Source organism: Brienomyrus brachyistius, chromosome 16 (assembly GCF_023856365.1).
Source record: "Brienomyrus brachyistius isolate T26 chromosome 16, BBRACH_0.4, whole genome shotgun sequence".
Lineage (NCBI taxonomy): Eukaryota > Metazoa > Chordata > Actinopteri > Osteoglossiformes > Mormyridae > Brienomyrus > Brienomyrus brachyistius.
The window spans coordinates 3,849,348-3,867,855 of NC_064548.1; the positions used below are offsets into that span (position 1 = coordinate 3,849,348).

Below are 18,508 nucleotides of genomic sequence, written 5' to 3' on the forward strand. Positions count from 1 at the left end.
ATCGAAAAGCCATGTAAAGTATCACATGTTTAAAGCATAAGGGAGTCTTCACAGTCAAAATAATTTTACTTCCATCTGCTGAAATGTTGATTATATTAGGAAACACAAACAAAAATACAAGGATTTGTACATGAAAGTCTTGCGTTCTTTTATTTCTTACAAAACAGAAACTATAAATGCACAGTAATTTAATATAATATGACAAATATGACAAACAGACTTTTCATCTTCACCATCATTTACCAATGTAACATTTAGAACAGCTGTACCATTATAGAACTAAATCTCGAAAAAAATGAAGAGTTCAAGACATGGAATTATAGATTCACATCTGAAAGGTATACAGTACATTTTGCTGTGAAACTTGGTGCATATATAAATATTTATGTTCCTCTGATGTCTAAATTGTCTATATTCCGTGGCTGTGCTTGTGAATGCTCGTGTGGCATCCCATTCAAGGTGCACCCCTGCTTTCTTTCATAAGATGCTGCCCCCCCCCCCCCCCCCCGACCTTCCACCCTGACCCGGAAAAGCACAGTGGAAAGTGCATGGATGTAAGTGTGTATTTTTCAGAATGTTAAATGTTAAAAATCATTATGGATCAGGCTATGGATATTACTGAGTTATGGACACAGACACATGAACATCCAAATCTTCCTCTGTTCTCAAAGGCTATTGTGTGGCTATGTAACAACACCTCAAGATACAAACACATTCTGAACACAAACCATGAACATCAGCAACTAAACACCACTGTTTTCATGCAGGTAGAGTAACTCCAGCATCCAAATCCATAAAAATACCTCTAACTGTTAAAACCGTTAAACACACCAAATGATCTGTTAAAAGCTTTTTTGTTACATAACACTAGAATATGTATTAGGAAACTGAGGTTAATTGACAAACTACAAAAATGCAGGAACAGCAAGTGCAGGCGGAAAAGCAGAGGTGAGATTTTCCCCTTGAAACAGGAACTAAGCTCCAGCCCCGAAGCCGACATAAGCAGAATCTTCATGAAATCAGTCCAATTAGAGCCATGCAAAGAAATGTGATCAGACTGATAAAATAAATGAGCAGAGAAGCAGAAACGTCTGAAATTTCTTAACTGAATAAGCTTCTCTGTGTAGCAAAATCTGCCCTGATGAAATAACTCACATACTACCCACACTGGCAGGCAGGGGTTCGACAGTGTCTATGAGAGGGCACCGCTACCTACCTTACAGGAACACTTCACCAGAACTAGACTCATAAGCAGTGGAGTGCAGTTATCTAGGCTATGATGGTTGTTTGAAAATATACCATTGTGTTTACAGCCATTTAAAATCCCTTTTTAGAATTTATGGTCAAAAGGGCATCTTTGAATTGCATTTGCATAATTATGACTGGGCAGTGCCCTTTGAAGAAATTATATTCTATGTCAATCATATTGGATGATTTTCTGTTTTGCAGCATGCTACATTGGTACCGTAGAGTTGCATTAACGCATCAGCACTGCATCACGATGGAACAGGGAGCAGAATGCGGCCACATAGAAAACCCCGCTGTGGCAGTGATGTTACAGGCAGTGGCAGCAGCAGCTGCAGATGCCCAGTGGGGCGCTCAGTCCTCGCCGTAGTCGTCCCGGGTGCTGACACGGGAGCATAAGTACAGGCAGATTGTGCAGCAGAGCAGCAGCACCAGGGCTGAGTGGGCGAGCGCCAGCACAAACACGGAGAAGACGTAGAGCGACTTGCGGCAGTAGTCCTGCGGCCTGTGGAAGGGCGGGATGAAGTTGGGCACGTAGACGGAGAACACCCAGTAATTTCCCAGGATGAACCAGATAAAGAGGAACATGCTGAGGACCACATGGACATGGTACTTGTGCGCATTCTGTCGCCATGGGTACTCGTCATCATCGTCATCTCCGATGACAACAGACTTGGAAAGGAGAGACCTCATCTTGGCAGCATCATACAGGAGGAGAGAGACCTGTCGCGTCATGCAGACAAATAAATGACAGCATGGTGATGTGACACATTGAGGGGTTTGGGGCCACCAGGTATTGAGATTATAAATAAAACTGATCTTAGAAGTAGTTCTATAGACTTTACAAGCTAACAAGCCAGAATGGTGCCATGTGCACAATGCAAAAAAGGGTGTCACTCAGGACATGAGCTACATATGTGAGTGTCCTTCCTCTTACCTCCCTGAGATCTGTCTTGCATTTCATAAACTCATAACACCTTGTCGTAACATTAAAATTGCCCAGGAAAGAGAATAGCTATTTTGGATCACTGCTTCATTAAACAGGCCCATTACTGTAAATTGCCCCAGATTCCATAAGGACAGCCCAAAGTGAGAATGCAATAACTCTAAATGCACCACAAGTGGCCCAATGGTTCAAAGGAGACTCTAAGGAACAGCAGAGCCACCAAGCTTGTAAGCTTATGCCTGAGTACTAATTACTGGCAAAGAGAGGAGCAGATACAGTATATTGCCAAAAGTATTGAAACACCTGCCTTTATACACACATGAACTTTAATGACATCCCATTCTTAATACATATGGTTTAAAATGGAATTGGCCCAACATTTGCAGCTATAACAGCTTCAACTCTCCTGGGAAGGCTGTTCAGAAGGTTTAGGAGTGTGTATATGGGAATTTTAACCAACCTTCCAGGAGAGCATTTCTGAGATCAGGCACTGATGTTGGATGAGAAGGCCTGGCTCGCAGTCTCCGCTCTAATTCATCCCAAAGGTGTTCTATCGGGTTGAGGTCAGAGCTCTGTGCAGGTCAGTCGAGTTCCTCCACACCAGACTCGCTCATCCATGTCCTATGGACCTTGCTTTGTGCACTGGTGCGCAGTCATGTTGGAACAGGAAGAGGCCACCCCCAAACTGTTCCCACAAAGTTGGGAGCATGAAATGACTTTGAATGCTGCAGCATTGAAAGTTCCTTTCACTGGAACAAAGGGGCCAAGCTCAACCCCTGACAAACAACCCCTCACCATAATCCCATCTCCACCAAACATTACATTTGAATTCACTGAGCTCCTGAGAGCAACCCATTCTTTCACAAATGTTTGTAGAGGCAGTCTGCATGCCTAGGTGCTTGATTTTATATACCTTTGGATATGGAAGTGATTGGAACACCTGAATTCAATGATTTGAATGAAATGAAAAGTCCCAATACTTTTGGCAATATAGGGTGCCTCACCTATATGATTTGCTAACTTGGGTTTGTATCCAATTATGATAACCAATGCAGGGGCAACCTACGACAATAGACTCAAAGACTCTTGCATATTATGGCTGATTTACACTTAGAACTACGTAGAATCTACACCATCACTAGTAGGATACCCAAAGCCATACCCTACACCAGGAGTGCCCAACTCCAGTTCTGGAGGGCTGGAGTCCTGTGCAGCTTAGTTCTTTCCCTGTTCCACCATACAGTAAATGATTCAGCTTAAGAACTGTGTGGTAATTAGAACAAGGAGTTGAATCATGTGTGTTAAATGAGGGGAAACCCAAAAATGTGCAGGGCTCTGGCCCTCCAGGACTGGAGTTGGGCACCCCTGCCCTACACCATAGCCTGTCACCTGTAGTAACATTTCTGGGGAGGTGTGCATCATGCTACAGTGTAGTCTACAGTATAGACTAAGCAGCTATGCTGTACTCTACAAGCTGGCTGCTGGCATCACTGCACTGCTCTGATTGATAAGATTAAAAAAACCCAAATGCTATTGACTACAGTGAAACCTAGACCTTCCGTCTGTAAGATGTTCTTTAGGATGGAGCTGATGTACAGTACTAGTGATGACCCATGAGGTACCTTCAAGCTGCCGACCACACCGCCAACCAGCAGGTACAGTGGGATCATGGGCTGTATGGGACAGTCATGTAGCGTCTTCACCCCTAAAACACATGAAGGCAGGCAGAGTTCAGTCTGCGCTGACAGCAGGTTGCTAACCTGCATGCGTATCGCTATGACTCAGGAGTTTAGCCCTTTGCAGAGCCTCTTTGCCCGCAGCTTGAGTCACTGTAGCCCATTCTTATTATGAACAAACTGTGGAATATTTACCCCCTTTCCCGGTGTGAATCTTACCTACAAACGCCATGGTGAGAGGCAAGGCCAGGAAGGCAAGCAGCCCGGAGATTAAATAGGCTGGGAGGAGAACAGAGGAGAACATTGCACTTAATTAGACTCATTAATTATCCAGTTATTCAGGGTGGAATGGTCAGTGAAAGCTGGGATATACTGTAGAACAGGACAGTGATACTGTGTTAATCTGTGCCGGGGGATTCTTTCTTTGACTACCCACACTTGTTCTCCATGAGGCACACAAACAAGTGAGAGTTACAGTGCAGGCTCAGCCAGCATGCAGCACCCCTGGAGCTGGGAGTTAAGGACCTGGTAGGGTTAGCACCCATCATCCCCTGCCCTTCATGTCTCTACCTCCATTTGACCAGCAGGTGTCACTTGCCATCCCACTTTTCAGTCCCTGTCTAACCCTTGTGTGTTTCCCCTGCACCCTGGAATGCTGCATGGCGCAATGGCTTGAGTGTGTGGCTTGAAGACTGCATTTCCCCTGTTATGGGTTTGAGGCTGGCTAATGAGCCTCATCTGTTTCTTTGTATTTATGAGTTTTTGTTCCCCAGTGTTTTATGTTTCTTTTTCTAAGTCTGCCTTGCTTGTGTTCTGTTTTGGTTTCAATTTGTACTTTATTTTCCTGGTCTGGTATTTCCTTACCTTTCCTCAGTTTCAGGCTTGTAACTTAGTTCTGTGTTGAAGCGTGTTAGTTACTTCACCTGTGCCTTGTTGCCCTGCACCCTTGTTGACTGGTCATGTCTCACTCCAGCTCCTTCATTAGTACTGTTTGGTGTCTGTATTTAAGTGCTTGCCCCACTCTGTTCTCTAATTAGTCATTGTGTTTAAAATGGATAATCATATTAACTACAACTGGAGAAAGCATTTTGACATGTGAACTTGTTTCAAGTACTAAGCCATGGTCTCATTTTCTGTTTATAAATATTAATAAAATAAAACAAAACTTAATATACAGGCAAAACAAAGAAACAATGTGAACGCAAAGACTAAATGCTGTAAAGGATGGTATTTACATAACAACTGTCGATCATGTTGACTGATCATGTTTCTTGAGTCCCACACTGCTGTCAGGGGCTTGGTACCGCAGAGTAGGCTGGGTTTGGACCGTGATTCGTCGTTATTTTAAATATTGCAGGCCAATGATAGATTTCGACGCACTCACCGTTACCGGCAATGTGAGACAGACATCGGTGGCATGCTTTCTCGATACCAGCTACCATGTCGAATTCCAAGTCAGGTCACCTGGAAGAAGGTGACATTGAAACGACGCATTCAGTTTTAACCATGGGTTTTGAAAGTATCTCCGATAGTGTAGGCATTCAGCGGTGCATTGTCGAACACTTAGATACTGCAAAGTAGACCCATAGCATAAATTTACTGCACGGGACTAAAGCATACCGATGTTACATAAAGCACGCTGAGCGAGCTATTAACTCGTTTCTATATATATAACAGTTAAAAATTGTCACAGAATTGCATACTAACTGTATACTTCAGATTATACTAAATTTTCCCCTAAGGCATTTGTTATACTCAGTGACTGTGGTGTTTGTGTGACCAACATTATGTAGCATATAGGTTTAATAACGAATACACTTTAAAAACACGCAGTTATTCATTTTCAATAAAAGAAATGATGTGAATACTACTTACTAGTAATGCCGGACGATGAGAAGAAAGTGAAACAGGCTCGAAATTAATTTACCTTACATGTATTACTAATATTTCAATTTAAAATATGCACCTATTTCATGACACCAAGGAAAGTGAAACATTTCAAAGTACGCGAATAGCAAACATTTGAAAATGCAGAACAGCTCGATGTGTCAGGTACAAAAATGCATATGCGATTAGCTACACTTAAAGGTATATATTAATTGTTCAAAATATAATGGTCATACCTATAAATTAAAACTTTTTATTACAAAAATCTAGCAGAATTTATAACAATGGGCATTGTTCAAAGTGTTTAAATTTACACGCGTTCAAAGAGACCACATCACACGGTCTCCGCTCTCTCAGACGTGGTTGAGAGTCTAAGTGAAGGTGGATGTTCACAATCGTCCTTAAAATCATTCACACGCATTCACATACAATATAAAGAAAAACAGCAGAAATACAAATAGATACACTGAAATGATGAGACGTTATGCACGAGCTAGTTCGTATGTACAGTGACAAATGCAATTGTTTAGCGCATACCTTAATTAGATATGGGTAGACGAAGAAGGCGAACGTGCGTTGCGGAAAAGAGGCGCATTTCAAGTGAGGAGATGAGCAGAAAGACCACCTGCTGCACATGGCTCGTTATAATAAAAGCAGGCAAACCTACCCGTTTGTTCAGTCCTAGTTGCCAGAAGCACTACAGCATCCCACGGATCGAGGTACTGAAGAAAAGATTGGTCAAATGAACTATGCGCTGACTTAATGTGACCCCCTGTACGCTGTTTGTATGTGTACGATGTTAATACCCCGTTTTATCAATTGATGGTTCAGTATATTACTACACGATATTATAACATCCGTACACCAGAAATCTGTACATATTAACACTGGAGATATGTTTTGTAATATCTTACTTTTTAAATTAATAAATACCATCTATATTAAAATTGATATCTCTGATTGATTGATTGATTGTATGGATGACTGATTAGCGACTGCCAAAAGAATTAAATCCCAACCACCGCCGGTAGTACTTCAAGACACCCACTCAAAACCTGAATTACGTAATTCCGTCTTTTAAATGAAGAAACATTCATCCATTCATTTGTCGCATTCTCGGGCATGGCCGATTTCCTTACTTTAATGAATGAGAATAACAGAGTAAGAAGAAAAGTTGGTAGTACATGTAGCAGTCGCAATGAGAGGACAGTATGGTGATCAGTAAGAAATGCAAATAAATAATATATTGCAAAAGCTGTAAATGGCAAACAAAGGATGTGTACGATGAACACGCACGGGCTGCTGCTATTCCATAACCTCCTAATGTTTCTGCGCAAAAATTACATAAGCAAATGGTTCGGCGGCATCACATTAACTTTAACAATGCATGATTTCTTACTCATTTCCCTCATAGTTTTAGAAGATCTATGCGACTGGAACTTAAGCACTTTACTGAACCATATCCATGTCTCTAACTTTTATCTCAATAATTTAAGAAATTTAATTTTGCTATTCCCTTAATTGACATATCCAAGTAGCCTCGAATCTCTACCATCGAGAAAAACAATGAAATTGTTTCTGGTTCGTAAAAACACCACTTATTCAGCATAAGCTATTAGCAAGTGAAATTTGTAGTCTACGAAATACTGCATTTACGATTGTATAGTTATAAACAATTCGAGTCTAGTACCTTGCCGAACAAAACCATTTGTTGCGTGTCATCTGGGATTTGATACAGTAACAGTTACACACGGATATTGCAGAATTAAGTGGAGAAAACATCAAGAATGCTGCAGCAAGCCTGGAATGCCATAAATACGAATTAGGTTCCATTAAGCCCTAGAACTTTTTCTTGCTCTTCATTTGCCTCATTTTCTGTGCTAAACTAATGAGATGCAGTTGATGTATAATTGCCTGTATATCAAGCCCAGCCCCGCAATACTCAGTGCTAAGAGACCATCAGAAGAGGCACATTAACACGGTCAGAGGACCCTGAGCTTCTCTGCCGCAGACAGTACCGGTCGGTTACAAATACCAGGGTATATGTGTTTGCCCACTGGCTCAGCTGTTAATGTGGGAGCAGGGGGAAGGCAGACAGCATAAGTGTCAAGTCCTATTACCCACTCACTAGCTGTACACACACGCACAGGTTATATATACCTATATAGGCTATATATTAGGGCTCTTGAAGTTAACGCGATAATAGCGCGTCAACGGGAATTCATTATAACGTGACAAATTTTTCTAATGCCATTAGCGCCTGTCGAGTCGGATGGCATCTCAGGAAAAATAACGAACAAAGAAAAAGGTAATTGCAGGTTCAGCTTCAAAATTCTTTCAGATGAGTCCATCTACAACACTAAAGTTATTTGCAGTTACTGTCGATGTGAGATCAGTTACCACCGAAGCACACCTATAGTCTTAAATACCATGCAGGCTGCGGCTCTTCTCAGAACGATAGACGCATTCGCATGTCTTAACATATGATAATACTTTCGCAAATATAAATAATTTATTTATGGGTTAATATTATTTTTCATTTAGGCATTTCTTTAGCTATATGTGAATGAGGCGGTCTGTCGCCCGCTTCTGTTATGTCATAACTGCATAATTTACATCTTAAAGTCATTTTCTACGAGAGTATGTCTCCGGTCAAAAGGTATACATGCTTTCCGGAGTGTTCTTCAGTGTCCGAGATTGAAGTTTATTGGGTTTCGTAATTCTTTCATATAGGACCTTTTCGTAGTATATCGTCTTCACGCCTTCCCAGATCTTCGTAAAATTATTATATTTTCTCCTATTAACAATGGTCAGGTGTGCGATTAATCACGATTAAATATTTTAATCTATTGACAGCCCTAATATATATGCGACCATTTATAGGACAAAAACCAAGTTAAATAAAAGAACAACATTAGGCCTAAATGTTGTAGGAAGGTATATGTTTTTTTTTTTTTTAAATTACAATTTATTTTTATCTAGAGTGACTTAGAATGGAAATCAGGGTCAGCAATTCCCTGGACAATTGGGGTTAACAGCCCTGCTCCAGGACAAACAGTGACATCACTCTGACAAAGAGGGGATTTGAACCAATGACCTTTCAATCACAGACATAGTGTCCTAACCCACACACCGATAAAAGGCTGTAATTTTAGGATGTACAATATGCAGAAATAACTCAGTCATATTATATTATTACTTCCAGTCAAGAGTAAGGATCAAAGTAGAAACCATATTGACCAAAGCAGTAGATGAATGATGCACAAACTCATGTCAGCCATCCACTGGATTCCAACAAACTGTAAGGCCTAAGTAGTAAATGACAGATTCAGTGAGCACACTGGTTTCATAAGCATGGCTGCTCACAGGTCAGTACCCAAGGGGGGGGGGGGTGCAAGGTTTCAGCTGTTCATCATGTAAAAGTGTTCACATCAAAATATTTTCAGAATATTAAAAAAATGTACTTTTCGTCCATTGAGATTTTAACTTGACTTGTAAAAAGTGTGGTGTAATTATTACAAAATTTGCATAAGGATGAAGAAACTTCATCCTGGATCGCAAGAGTTATAATACAGATCAGTCTGAAGAGAAAGCATAGGAAGTACTGCAGGTTCAGGGGTGCAAAAAGGCGGCTTTGAGATAAACATCCTCAGCATCACAGAGACTCTGTTCCATCACTCTCCTGGATGCTGAAGGCAGACGTCTAGCCAGGTGGCTGGCGGGTGGGCTGTGTGTTTTGTGACGTGTGGTGCGACACTGCATTGGCACTGACAGTTTAACAGGCAGTGAGCTCCAGCTGCATACACACAGCAATTTAATTAGGGATGACAGAGTGCCTTCATGGAGTGCCCTCCGCCCCACCTCCGAAGCCTATACAACAAGGTCGGCCTCCTTCATGATGCCCCGCAGGGACCAGTGCCCCCAAGGTGACGCTGAGCACCGGCGGGACAGCGTGGAGGAGAGCGAGCGGTCATCCAGGCCCACGTGCGTGCTGATCTGGGATGGGCTGAGGGTCTTCATCCGGCCCTGGGCCAGCATCTCATAGTGCTCCACAGACGTCTTCTTGTACCTGCGTGTGAGTGTGTGGGGGTGTTACAGATTAGAGCAGAAGGAGATGGTCTGCCCTCAGCTTGCATGGCAGACAGAGACAGCCCCAGCATGTCTATAAAGCCACAAACAAAATACCACCACTATGATGATCATCACACACACTGTCCCTTCTTTAAAGCTTCTACCTGTGAATTGTGTGAGAGAGAATGTGGGTAATGTGGGATTGAAGGAGAAAGAATGAGAGACCACTGTGGGAAAGGGAGGAAAAGGAGAAAGGGGGCTTAGGGCTCAGCTTAGTAATTTAGTAACTTGTCTCTCTTGCAGTGGGTGGAGCCCCGAGAGACAGCGCAGAGATGTAGCCCTTGGCTTGCACAAACCTGCCATTGGATTCCTGGTTTCTATGGTGATGGCTCACTGTAGCTGGGAGTTTATGGTCCACGGCGGTGCATTTGGAGTAAAGGCATTTGGGAACAAGCTACATTCAGACCTTGCATGGCAACTGATCACGTTAAAATGCCCCTTATGGTTTCCACATCTGAAGAATTGTTGCTGCAGTGTTTCGCACTGGATATTACGGACAAACTGCTTTTGTTGTCATCTCTCAAATTCACACTGACAATGCAGTCAGTCAGGAATAAGGGATTTTCAGCGGCTGCAGGGACCACACCAGGCAGGGATGGATGATCGGAGTGAAAGATGTTGAAATGGTTCTGAGAGCTAGAGAAAAATCTTGACGAGCCAATCTGCATGTGTCAGGTGGACAACGTTCATGTTCAACATAACTGAATTTGATCCTCAAAAAACCAGTGGGTGTAACTGGATCTAAAACTAATTTAGAAAAGAGACAATAATGACACTTTGAGGGACTTGACACAAAAGATACGTTGAGTTCAGATTTAGAAAAAGACAACAAGACTGGATGATAAGTAAGCCTTTGAGAGTCTCAGGTAAAAGCCTGGGGAAACAACTAGAGAAACACAACCCACACATAGAGAAAGCAGAAAATGGACAGATACACAATCACAGCACAGCCCAGTCACACAAACAGCTGAGATCACAGGTAGGGCTGTATAGGCGCACACAGCCACAGAAAGTGTGTAAACTTACAACTTGAGGAGAAGAGATGACAGCACCACCGAGACAGAGGAGGCTGCCATCGCTGCGGAGCCCATCCATGGCTGGAGAACCAGGCCGATGGGCATGAAGACGCCTGCGGGACAGCAAGTGATACATTGATGTCTATTCCACAGACACATAGACAGGCATGTCTACAGATACACCCCAGTGCCTGCACTCTCTCTCTCTGTCTCATACACACACACACACACACACACACAGGCATGTCTACAGGTACACCTAGTGCCTGCACTCTCTCTCTCTCTCACACACATACATACATACACACAGACATGTCTACAGGTACACCTAGTGCCTGCTCTCTCTTTCTCTCTCTCTCTCTCTCTCTCTCTCACACACACACACACACACACAGGCATGCCTACAGGTACACCTAGTGCCTGCACTCTCTCTCTCTCACACATACATACATACACACACAGGCATGTCTACAGGTGCACCTAGTGCCTGCACTACATAGAATCACATAGCATCACATAGCTTTTTCCAGCAGATACCAGAACAAATGTTATGCTTGCTCTCCTAATAACTTACTGGAGTCTCTCTCTCTCACACACACACACATAAGCACTAGCCCTGCGGCTGTTTCTCTCCTGACTCCTGTCTTCTTCAGCACCAACTGCTATGTGGCTCCAGCACAACATCATCAGTAGTTCATTGGCTGTTTATAGAGACCTCCCCGTATAAAACACTTACAAAAACAAAACCATTTGACTGAAGCACACAACTAGGGACCATTTCAGCTCTTTTATTCATGACAAATTAAACCTTTTCCCATAATAATATTTTTTTATTTATAAAATGTTTTTCATTAAAAACAATTCTGTCAAAGATAAGCGGTTGTAAGCCGAATATGTGGATGGATGGAAAGCTGTGCTTCATAAAATCAGGTCGTCTGTTACAACACACCATCACATAAAATCACATAGCATCACATAGAATCACATAGCATCACTTAGCATCACATAGCATCACATAGCATCACATAGCATCACTTAGCATCACATAGCATCACATAGCATCACTTAGCATCACATAGAATCACATAGCATCACATAGCATCACTTAGCATAACATAGAATCACATAGCATCACATAGCATCACTTAGCATAACATAGAATCACATAGCATCACATAGCTTTTTTCCAGTAGATACCAGAACAAATGTTATGCCTGCTCTCCTAATAACTTACTGGAGTCTCATGGTAACACAGTGTGGAGCAGATTAGACCTGCTTTTCAGCCCAGTCCTCAGGGACCCACAGACAGTCTATGTTTTTGCTCCCTGGGAGGGTCCAAAAATATGGACTGTCTGGCAGGAAGCTGGGGGGGGGGAGAGGGAGAAAAAAAGTGTGCTGTCTGGGGGTCCCCGAGAACCAGGTTGAGAAATACTAGATTAGATCATATTTATATATTTATATATATTTATGCCTACCTGCTGCTATGGGTATTCCCAGTAGGTTGTATATCAGAGCAAACACAAAGTTGATCCTTATTCTCTGGACCGTCTTCTTAGATAATTCAATACTGGCCACCACATCCAGTAGATCATTCTGCAAGAGCAAAGAGAGGGATTTTGAACTTTCTTGTAAATAAACAAAAAAATATATTTTCAAATTAATTTTTATATAAACATCATTTTATTTTATATAAATACTGTCCAAACATTTTACATGGTATACATTTAGGTTAAGAACATGGGGGAGCTTTCTGTAAGGTGCTTCATACTGCTGCCCTGCTCGCACTAACTAGGAGCTGCACCTTAGCAGAGTAAACCAGTGGCCTGTACTATGAAGCAGGGTTACTGGCTTATCGGGGTAGCAGGATTTAAGGTACCACAGTTTAAATGGACTTCATATTCGTTCACTTACATTTTGCCCAGACTACCATAAATCCAACAAGTTACCCCACTTTGTAGTACAGGCCCCAGCTCTATCAGTGTCAAGATACCATCCAAATAAATCAGTCTAGTTCATGTAATCCCAAATACTTTATTCCTTTAAACTGCAATACCTGCATACTGGAAGTTGTATTTTAACGAGCATTTGTAGCAGTGACACCCTGAGAGCCTATTCACCTCCATTTCACTAGAGGGCGCTGTGTTCAAGGGAGACAGAAATGTAGCATTGCTCTCTCACCCTGATCAGCACGACGTCGGCCGCTTCAATAGCTACATCGGTGCCCGTGCCAATGGCAATGCCCATGTCAGCCTGGGCGAGGGCTGGAGAGTCGTTAATGCCATCACCCACCATTGCCACCTTCCAGCCACGCTCCTGGAGCTCCTTCACTTTGGCCACTTTGTGGGAGGGCAAGACCTCAGAGAATACCTTCCTGATGCCCACCTATCCACAGAAACACACACTGGGATTAAGGAAAGCTGTCCTCTAGTGCATCCGTGCTGCCCGGGTTCGGCGGATTCAAGCCCCACCTGAGCGGCGATGGCTTTGGCTGTTTTTCTGTTGTCCCCGGTGATCATGACGACATCAATGCCCATGCTGTTCAGGGTATGGATGGCCAGGGCTGACTCGGCCTTCACCGTGTCTGCCACGGCTAACATGGCGCAAAGAACCCCTGGTGGGGGGGCACAGCAGCACAGTGACACTTATTTCACAGTGACCACCTAGAATATGCACCCTGCACTACCGCATGTGACCCAAAGGAGGCAGTTTTTACCCTGCACTTCAGTCTATGACAGTCTGTCACACAGAACATAAAGGGAATCATGATGCTTGAGTAGTTTTTGCCTGTCCCATCTTCCTCTCAATGAGACACACAGGCAGCTCAGGCACGTTTCGGTATCAGAGTGCAGGGTCCACCAGTACCCTGCACCCCTGGAAAAGGAAAGGCTAGGGGCCTTGCCCAAGGGTGCAGCAGTGACTGGATTTGAGCCAGTCACACAGTGGCCAAACCTACAGAGCCAAACACAGCCCCCAAAGATTTAAGTGGGATTTGAACCCACACCCCCAATCAGACGCCAGAACACCCATTTCTAGGGAAAGTACAGCACCTTAAGCCTGGCACCTTAGACCGCTTGGCCATCCTAACATACAGATAGCTAACTGCGTTTAAAAAAACAAAAAACAAAAACTGAATTGTAACATGATACCTTTACCAAGCATCTGTTCAGTGCAAAAACAAGTAACTGACTGTTATTATAAAACAAGACAGAAAGTGCCAATTTAACCCTGGGCAGATCCAGTTGGACATACACAGTACCATCAATGGCCACCAAGATGGCAGTCTGTCCTTTGGACTCATGACTTGACATTGCGTCCTCCACGTCGGCAGTCACTTGTAGGCCGTTCCGCCTCATCCACTCTCTGTTACCAATCAGCACAGAGTAGGAGGGGTTGGAGGAGGGGCCTGCAGAGACACACACACACACACACACACACACACACACACACACACACACACACACACACACACACACACACACAAAAGTCAAGTCTCAGTGTTATTTCATACACATGAAATTAAACTGTGATTCTTTAGAACGTCACACAACTTGAACAACAAGTGGAGCAATAAACACCGGACAATAAATCTTTAGGGGGATAAATAAAAGAATAAAAATGTAAATAAAATAAAAACAGTACATAACAATGATATCAACAACACGCGCTTTCCCACCGAAGGTCTGTAATCTGGTCACGGTACACAAGCCGCTGGGCCGCTTTGATCGGGAACTTCTGTAGCTCTTACATGGCTACTTTCGTGTGTCCCTTTCACGCCACACAACGTGAACAGGGTCCTTTATGCTAAATAAGCACCGCATATGCAAACTTCGGAGGTTAAACTTAGCACATTATTTCATACGACACTGCACGGCCACGCTGACACAATAGAGGATAAAAATAAGTCGTTTTCTTAGTTTTGTGTTAGTTATTAAGGGGATTGATAACGACCAAAATGGGACACAGCCTTTTGTTTATATTTTACTTATGTAACCTGCGACATGTTTATGATTCTTATTAAATCTGGCCACCTGGACAATAGATCGATCTTTCGTTTTCCACTGAATAAAAAAAATCATTCAATGTTATTCTTTTAATAAGCGCTGGCAAGTTACATCGCTGGGACCGGCGATATTATACAAAAATATATTGGCTAGCGATAGAATTTTCTGATGCAGAAATATTAAGCAAACGTATTAATTGATGCGTTAAATGTAATTGGGTTACGAAAATAATTCTATCTACTCTATCCTTGCTTCACTACTTCTGTAAATTTTCCGCGTAACATCCAGGTTAGTGCCATCGTTTGTGGTCATCCCATTAGCGAGCTGTCGCTGTAAGCGCATCGCCAGTAGTTTGTATTCAAACAAAAAGTATCGAGTATAAGCAAGTAAACAGTGGTGCAGCAGAGTGCATCAGAAAATAGACTTTGCAAATAACAGAAACATCGTAGTGCAAATGTGCATTTTATCAGCATTTATGGGGTAGGTTGGAGTTGAGAAGTCTGATAGCCTGGTGATAGTGAACCGAATGCTCTGGAACCTTCTTCCAAATGGAAGCGGATGAACAGGCTGTTTGACTAGTGCAAGGGGCCACGTGTGATGGAGTGGGTTGTGTTGCTGCAGCGTTTGTTATAAACGTCCATGAGAGTGGTTATAGACATTCCAATCATCTCTGCTGTCCTCACGTTTATCTTGGGGAATCTTTAAGTCTGATACTTTGTGGTTCTCGTACCACACAGAGATGCATCTGATTAGGATGCTGTCTATGGTTCCCCTGAAACAGCGGTGGACCAGGAGGGGGAAGTTTGCTCTTCTTCATCGAAGGAGGAAGTGTTGATGTGGTGCTACTGGGCCTTCTTGGCTTGAGGTGATCTTGTAGGTCTAGTTGAGATCATCTGATATGTGAACTCTGAGATAATTGGTGCCTCTCAGCACTCCCACAGTGGAGCCATTGATGGTCAGCAGGGAGAGTGCTGTATTGGATTTCCTGAAGTTTCTTCTGATCTCCTGGGTCTTATCCATGTTCAGGACAGATGAATGAATGAATGAATGAAAGTTACATTTACATTCCAGATCGAGTTGCTCATTGGGATGAGGGGCTGCTTTTCTGCAGTGGTGTGTCATTGTGCATGTCAAAGCATGCATAGAAGGTTTTTTTTCCTAGAAGTCCAGACAAGAGGTTTCCCTGGGGCATGTCTGTGGTGAAGTCTGGTTGTCCAACAGGGTTTGCAAACTCATAATGAGTCAGTGTCATTGTTCAGGATGTGGCTATGGATATCTTGTGCATACCTCCTCTTGGCTGTTCTAATGGCACAAGACAGGTTACCTTTTGTTGCTTTCGGGGTCACGTTGTGAGCAATCAGCAATGTTCACACTTCACTGGTGAGTTACTGGTTGGCATGTACACTGATATGATTGGAGACTGTGATATCTTCTATGCATTTGTTGATGTAGCTAGAGGCAGATGTGTACTTTTTCAAATCTATGTTCTGACCATCACTTGCAGCATTCTTGAAAATGTCCCAGTCAATGCATTCAAACAGTCCTGAAGTGCTGAGGTAGAATCCTCTGGCCATACTCTAACTATGTTCAGAAGCTGTTGGTTTGGTAATGAGTTCTCTCTCTGTCCATGTGATGGAAAAACCTTTGGAGTACTGTTTTGAGATTTGCACGGTTGAAATCTCCAGCCACAATCTGTTAAGATGAACAGTTTGCTGTTTGCCAATTGCCTCAGTGCAGCTTTAATAGTAGCATCAGGTAGAACGTAAACGATCATTGAGATGACAGCAGCAAACTCTCCCAGAAAATAGGGGGGGTCGGCATTTGACTGCTAGAATTAGCAGTAATGGTGAACAGAGGCATGGGACAGACACAGCATTTGTACATGATTCAGAATCTTCTGCTACAAGTCTTGATGGAAAAGATCTCTGAGTGTCTGGAATGACCTGGAGGCTTAAAATAGAAGAGGCATTCAAGAAGGGAAAACTCGTAAAAACATTCATATTCATCATTTACAGTTTTTATAATATTTTTCCCAAAGCCATGGAGTTATGAATATACAGTCCTCCATTTTCCCTGCAGTTAGAGTGGTTAAGAATAGGACTGGAGGGGAGAGATGCGGGGTTGTATGGACTGGTATGCTTCTGACCTGCTGCGTGAAGCTCTGCCATGTCGACCAGGCAGCTCTCATCCTCGGGGACGCCTGGCAGCAACACATGCGGGCTCTGGGCTTCGCTGCCCTTGGGCTCCACCTGCAGCAATGCTGTCACGTTGGACACCCTGCAGCTGATGCCACAACCAGGAACCGCCTGGAAGTCAGTGCAGTATCCCAGGGTGTCCGTCTCCAGTTCCTAACACATTCACACACAGATTAGATATCTATGTCTTTATTGGGGACTTTCCATTCATCTCAATGGGCATAAGGCTAATCCTAACTATGACAACCCCTACCCAGCCCTAACCTTGACCATAAGTAACCAAACAGAATACATGACTTTTAGTTGTTTTATATATATATATATATATATATATATATATATATATATATATATATATATATATATATATATATATATATATATATATATATGACCCCCGCCCCCCCCCCCTTGCCTCCTTGCAGTACTTGGCCACGGCCACGCCCAGCGGGTGCTCGCTGCTGGCCTCGGCGGTTCCCAGCACGGCCAGCACCTCCCGCAGCGGCAGTCGCCTGTGCCCCCACAGCACCAGCACGCGCGTGACACGCGGCGCCCCCTCTGTGATGGTGCCCGTCTTGTCAAACATCACCACCTGGATCTGCAGGGGCCATTGAGACAAAGTGTGGAACCAAGGACTCATGCTGTATTCATTTTCCAAGACACAAGGCCTGAGACGCCTTGGACATTGTGCCAACACATACCACATGCAAAGGACAATTATTTATTGACATTTATAACTATTACCCAACTGATCAGTAACACAACCACACTTGTCCCCCTTTCGCCGGTTGGACTGTCTCCCCCCAGAACGTGCCCCTACCTTGTGGGCCATTTCCAGCGGCTCCCCTCCCTTGATGAGGATGCCATTCCGTGCGCCCACGCCAGTGCCCACCATGACAGCCGTAGGCGTGGCCAAGCCCAGTGAGCAGGGACAAGCGATAGACAGCACTGTGATCGAGGCCTGGAAGGCGAAGCGGATCACCACGTCCGTCCGGGAGATGGTGGGGTCAAAGCCCTGCGGGTGAGGTGGGACATCAGGGCACATGTTCCTCAGCCTACAAGAAGCCTGTGAGCTGCCCACTGTCACTCCTGATCCAGGTGCTCTTGTCTTTGGCCTCTAGAGGATCCACCTAATCTCAGGTTATGTCCACACTGCTATGCATTATCACATCATTTACCAAAGTATTTCCATCCACACTGAAACGAACGTAAATTTATATTACATAGGTATTAGCCTACACTGGACATGCACGGATCAACACAGTGATCAGTAAATTTGTTTCTTTTTGTGCAAATATGCAATAGTCACACTATCTAACAAGCTATTTAGTGTGATACAGGTCACCAATTGGGAATGCACCATTGAAACCAGCTCCAAGGTGGAAGGGGAAAACTATCAGGGGCTCAGACC

The 18,508-nt window shown here is 43.5% G+C and overlaps 2 protein-coding genes across 7 annotated transcripts in view; both read right to left on the reverse strand.

Moving 5' to 3' along the window:
- Nucleotides 1-509: 509 nt before the first annotated feature.
- On the reverse strand, nucleotides 510-6,379 carry LOC125709898 (transmembrane protein 272-like). The gene is made up of 5 exons (XM_048978886.1): nucleotides 6,292-6,379; nucleotides 5,252-5,331; nucleotides 4,087-4,146; nucleotides 3,814-3,896; nucleotides 510-1,968 (listed from the first exon to the last, which is right to left on the reverse strand). The coding sequence occupies exons 2-5, from the start codon at nucleotides 5,307-5,309 to the stop codon at nucleotides 1,600-1,602; spliced, it is 570 nt and encodes a 189-aa protein (XP_048834843.1). The 5' UTR covers nucleotides 5,310-5,331; nucleotides 6,292-6,379; the 3' UTR covers nucleotides 510-1,599.
- atp7b (ATPase copper transporting beta) overlaps nucleotides 5,786-18,508 on the reverse strand; it is a 29,343-nt gene continuing 16,620 nt past the window's right edge. For all 6 annotated transcript variants that reach the window (XM_048978881.1, XM_048978880.1, XM_048978879.1 and 3 more), the window contains 9 exons: nucleotides 17,918-18,112; nucleotides 17,513-17,695; nucleotides 17,049-17,250; nucleotides 14,158-14,304; nucleotides 13,370-13,512; nucleotides 13,080-13,283; nucleotides 12,377-12,494; nucleotides 10,912-11,014; nucleotides 5,786-9,823 (listed from right to left, as the gene is read on the reverse strand). In XM_048978881.1, coding sequence (XP_048834838.1) covers nucleotides 9,625-9,823; nucleotides 10,912-11,014; nucleotides 12,377-12,494; nucleotides 13,080-13,283; nucleotides 13,370-13,512; nucleotides 14,158-14,304; nucleotides 17,049-17,250; nucleotides 17,513-17,695; nucleotides 17,918-18,112 — 1,494 coding nt within the window. In that variant the 3' untranslated portion in view covers nucleotides 5,786-9,624. The remainder of the gene's footprint in view (nucleotides 9,824-10,911; nucleotides 11,015-12,376; nucleotides 12,495-13,079; nucleotides 13,284-13,369; nucleotides 13,513-14,157; nucleotides 14,305-17,048; nucleotides 17,251-17,512; nucleotides 17,696-17,917; nucleotides 18,113-18,508) is intronic.